Genomic DNA, 471 nt, shown 5'->3' with positions numbered 1-471 from the left:
TTTATTCAAGCAGAAGACGGCATACGATACGCAGAATGATGATTCGAGATAAACTTTTCATGGAGCATATAACGGACATGATGTCGATGGGACAAGTGTCTGACATTTTAAAAGACGGCCTAGAGATTACCCATGTCAAGATAACTCCGGACTTCAAACACGTCAATGTGTACTACATACCTAATAACGACTCACTTGTCCTCCAGGAAGCGTTGCATAAGTGCGCCGGAATTATTCGGCACGAGCTGTCGCAGCTGCGTGTCATAGGTGTAGTGCCGCCTATCCAGTTCGTTCAAAACAAGCAGCACTTTACAGAGAAGGAAGTCGAGAAGAGATTGGCGATGATAAATTTCGAGGAAGAGAGTGAAACCCTGGGCGAACAAGAGCAATTGGATATTTCAATTGCAAATGCCGATTCCAAGACGGGTGAATTTTATATCAAATTGCCAGTAATGAGACACGACGTATTTG

General features: G+C 43.7%; 1 protein-coding gene across 1 annotated transcript; it reads left to right on the top strand.

The window, feature by feature from the left end:
- Window positions 1–5: 5 nt before the first annotated feature.
- LOC105462059 lies at window positions 6–467 on the top strand (the record flags this gene model as incomplete). Its single annotated transcript, XM_011708583.1, has 1 exon — window positions 6–467. A coding segment is annotated over one exon (462 nt), but the record flags the coding sequence as incomplete, so codon positions are not given.
- Between the last annotated feature and the right edge of the window lie 4 nt (window positions 468–471).

The sequence above is a fragment of the Wasmannia auropunctata genome, unplaced genomic scaffold, assembly GCF_000956235.1.
Source record: "Wasmannia auropunctata unplaced genomic scaffold, wasmannia.A_1.0 LD271805.1, whole genome shotgun sequence".
In the NCBI taxonomy this organism is placed as follows: domain Eukaryota; kingdom Metazoa; phylum Arthropoda; class Insecta; order Hymenoptera; family Formicidae; genus Wasmannia; species Wasmannia auropunctata.
Note: the sequence above shows the minus strand (reverse complement) of the source record. Positions and strands in the feature narration are given on the sequence as shown.